General features: G+C 60.2%; 1 protein-coding gene across 1 annotated transcript; it reads left to right on the forward strand.

Moving 5' to 3' along the window:
- Window positions 1-6: 6 nt before the first annotated feature.
- Window positions 7-297, forward strand: LOC103771248 (junctophilin-3-like; the record flags this gene model as incomplete). Its single annotated transcript, XM_008938536.1, has 1 exon — window positions 7-297. A coding segment is annotated over one exon (291 nt), but the record flags the coding sequence as incomplete, so codon positions are not given.
- Window positions 298-575: the final 278 nt, after the last annotated feature.

Consider the following 575-nt stretch of genomic DNA (forward strand, 5'->3'; position numbering starts at 1 on the left):
TCCTGGAGTCACGGCTTTGAGGTGCTGGGGGTCTACACTTGGCCCAGTGGCAACACTTACCAGGGCACCTGGGCGCAGGGCAAGCGCCATGGCATTGGCATGGAGAGCAAGGGGAAGTGGGTGTACAAAGGAGAGTGGACCCATGGATTTAAGGGACGGTACGGGGTCCGAGAATGCACTGGAAACGGGGCCAAGTATGAAGGCACCTGGAGCAATGGATTACAGGATGGCTACGGGACAGAGACCTTGCAACCTGCTAGCTTGGAGCGAGGGATGCTCATCCCCTGCAGGAGATAAGGAACCAACCCAGCATGGCATCAGCCCAGCTCTTTGCCACAGGTAGCCCCATATGTTCAGCGGGTCTTTGGGTCCCGGGTCCTCCTCCCCTACTCCCCTCGACCAAGCTTTTTGGGGAGGGGAGCAGGCTGTGCTGGTGGGGGGCTGCCCAGCTCTCACCTGAGTGGGGAGGGGTTGGGAGGATGGGGTGGGCCAAGGTGTCAGGAGACAGCCCAAGTTGCACATGGCATTCACAGCTCTGACTGCACCCCCCGGAACCTGTAGAATCAACCCAGGCC

This window comes from Merops nubicus, unplaced genomic scaffold, assembly GCF_000691845.1.
Source record: "Merops nubicus isolate BGI_N331 unplaced genomic scaffold, ASM69184v1 scaffold42424, whole genome shotgun sequence".
NCBI classification, from domain to species: domain Eukaryota; kingdom Metazoa; phylum Chordata; class Aves; order Coraciiformes; family Meropidae; genus Merops; species Merops nubicus.